The 2,724-nt window shown below is 43.5% G+C and overlaps 1 protein-coding gene across 1 annotated transcript; it reads left to right on the top strand.

The window, feature by feature from the left end:
* Positions 1 to 475: 475 nt before the first annotated feature.
* On the top strand, positions 476 to 1,978 carry LOC135199793 (cuticle protein AMP2-like). Its single transcript, XM_064227933.1, has 3 exons — positions 476 to 601; positions 1,279 to 1,493; positions 1,641 to 1,978. Exons 1-3 carry the CDS (start codon positions 593 to 595, stop codon positions 1,828 to 1,830), a joined length of 414 nt encoding a protein of 137 aa, XP_064084003.1. The 5' UTR covers positions 476 to 592; the 3' UTR covers positions 1,831 to 1,978.
* Positions 1,979 to 2,724: the final 746 nt, after the last annotated feature.

Genomic DNA, 2,724 nt, shown 5'->3' on the forward strand with positions numbered 1-2,724 from the left:
ATGGAATTAATTCCTAGCTTATTCTGATTAGACATTGGAAGCGAAAAAAGAAAAAGGGTAGAGTTTTTTAAGTGAAGTAGATTTAACTAATTTTTAAGTCATTCAAGCTGATTAATATGGTGATGCTACTCACCCATCTTCCGGGAGTACTAAATAGACCAGAACTGCTTTTTAAGAAACTTTTTTTATATATACGATTTTCATGATTCTAGCCTTCATAACCATCATAAGTGTATAGCATCCGCCCTCGTCTCTCTCTCTCTCTCTCTCTCTCTCTCTCCTCTATTCTCTCTCTCTCTCTCTCTCCCTCCACCTTTTGCTTTCCATTTTGTCACCCCCGACACCCATCTTATCGTTTTCCTTCTATCATCTCTCCCTCCCGTTGCCTCCTCCCGCCTTTCCTCTTCTCTTGGAACCTCGTCTTCTCCTCCTGTTTCCCTACCCAAGTCAACCCCTCTCATTCTTCAGCCACCTCTCTCTCTCTCTCTCTCTCTCTCTCTCTCTCTCTCCCCACCAACGCCTGCCATGAGTCAGGTATAAAAGGACTCAGTTGTCCTGCCATGTGCATCAGTCAGCTCGGAGTCCCTCCACCATGAAGTCAGTAAGTTCTGAGAGAGCAGAATCCACACAAGGGAATTCACACGGTGCTTGCAGTTGCTTCCCGAGGGAAAAGGAAGACTGGGGAATAACAGAAGTGGAATTCGAAGTGCAAAACTACAGTCGTACCAAAGAATTGGATTCAGTTTGGAAAATTTCTCTAAAACAGGATTCAAGAGTTAGACATTTTTCATTATCAGAAATATTTGATCCAAAATTCGGATGTTTGCCCGAATGGACTTTGCCCTTACATTAGTGAAAGATTAGGATCTTAATTGCGCAGTTGATGAAGACATGTTAATGCCGTCAGCCATTATTGCACAGAATACTCAGAATTCTTGACTGTTAGCTGCATATGGCTACATTTCCATTATGAAAGCCTCAGTTTCCATCTTTCTCATGTGGCATCGCCGTTAGTGGCCACCTCACGTGGTGCGCTGTAGGCGCCCCAGCTGCACCCACATTTCAACCTTTGACTTTGCCTCCCTTCCCACCGCCTTGCTTTCATCTTGCTGTCCAACTCCCTCTTTTCAGTGTCTTAAGCAATGAATAGATGAATTACCCCAGTGCTTGTTTAAGAGTCAAGTTGTCATAAATGCAAATCATTCAGCAGCGCCACCTGGAAATCTTCGATCCACTTGTTTACACATCTCTTCTTCTTCTTCTTCCTCCTCCTCGTAGGTGATCGCCCTCTTGTGCTTAGCCTCCGTGGCTCTCGCCGCCCCCCAGTCAACCAACCTGAGTCCGGACCATCACGCCAAAACCATTCGGGACGAGAGAGTCGACCACGGCGACGGAAACTTCAACTACGTCTTCGCCGTCGACAACGGCATCGAGACGGAGGTGGCCGGTTCCCCGGGTGCCGAAGGAGCTGTCACCATGAGAGGATATTACATGTGAGTAGTCGGAGGAACCTTCTTTGAATTATTCTGCTCGTCCCAACTTTCAGTTGTCTTAGAGAAAACATCTGGTTCGAGAAATCTCTCTTTGATGAGAAACTTAAATAGTACTTAAACTTTAATACTGTTATTTTGTCTTTCCAGTTTGCCCCTGGAAACTGGAGGATCCGCCCGTGTTGAATTCGTGGCCGACACACAAGGATTCCAGCCTTCCAGCGACATATTCCCAACTCCTCACCCTCTCCCTGAACACGTCCACGAACTCCTCCGAATTGCTGAGGAATTCGAACGACAGGGAGTCAGATTCGACGAACAAGGACACCGCATCAACTAAGCATTGTGTTCCAGGTATTCCCGTTGGAAAGAGGCGTTCCAGGCACTGTTATAACGGTCTCGACTTCCTGCGTGTGTGTGGGTGTGTGTACGCGCGCGATATAAATGTAAATATTATATAAATATATCTCCACTTCATTCATCACAAACCACCTTTTATTTCTCATTGCCACTTGGAAGTTGGAATAGATAATTGCCTTTTTAAAAACCTTTCTTTTCACATATACAAGTTGAATTTCAAAAATTCCTCCTAGGACGAGAGATCGTAATGGCATCAAGCCATCTTATTCGACAACAACAGGTTTGAGGAACCTGGGAAGGTTATATTACAAATGAGGAGGTTGTCAGGGTAACGGTCTAAAGAGCCTGGAAAGTAGGTTGAGATTCCTGGAAAGTAGGTTGAGATTCCTGGAAAGTAGGTTGAGATTCCTGGAAAGTAGTTGATATCCTGGAAATAGGTTGATATTCCTAAGAAAGTAGTTGAGATTCAAGTGACTGAAATGGTTTGAACGAGTGATGAATGCGGAGAGATGTATCATATAAAAAAAAAAAAAAAATTACAGAGGAGGAAACAGAAGGACAAGCCATGAGAATAGAATTAAAGGGTCACGAGGAGAGAATTAAATAAGACCTGGACCCATCCTAAACTTTGGTGTAAGGCAATATACTTGTGAAAAGCCAAATCCTTTCACTATCACTTTCAACTATAGGTTAATGAAGAACAGTATCCCTTTCAAATTGGGCCGTGCTCAAGTTTGTTCACCTTGACCAATAACAAAAACAAAAAAATAAAAATCCTCTCTACGAGAGATTTACAAGTTTCAGTTGAAAATGGCGAATATTCGTGCACAGCGATAATTATGTCCTGGATGGTTTATTAAGGAGTTCAAAGGCT

Source organism: Macrobrachium nipponense, chromosome 26, assembly GCF_015104395.2.
Source record: "Macrobrachium nipponense isolate FS-2020 chromosome 26, ASM1510439v2, whole genome shotgun sequence".
Lineage (NCBI taxonomy): Eukaryota > Metazoa > Arthropoda > Malacostraca > Decapoda > Palaemonidae > Macrobrachium > Macrobrachium nipponense.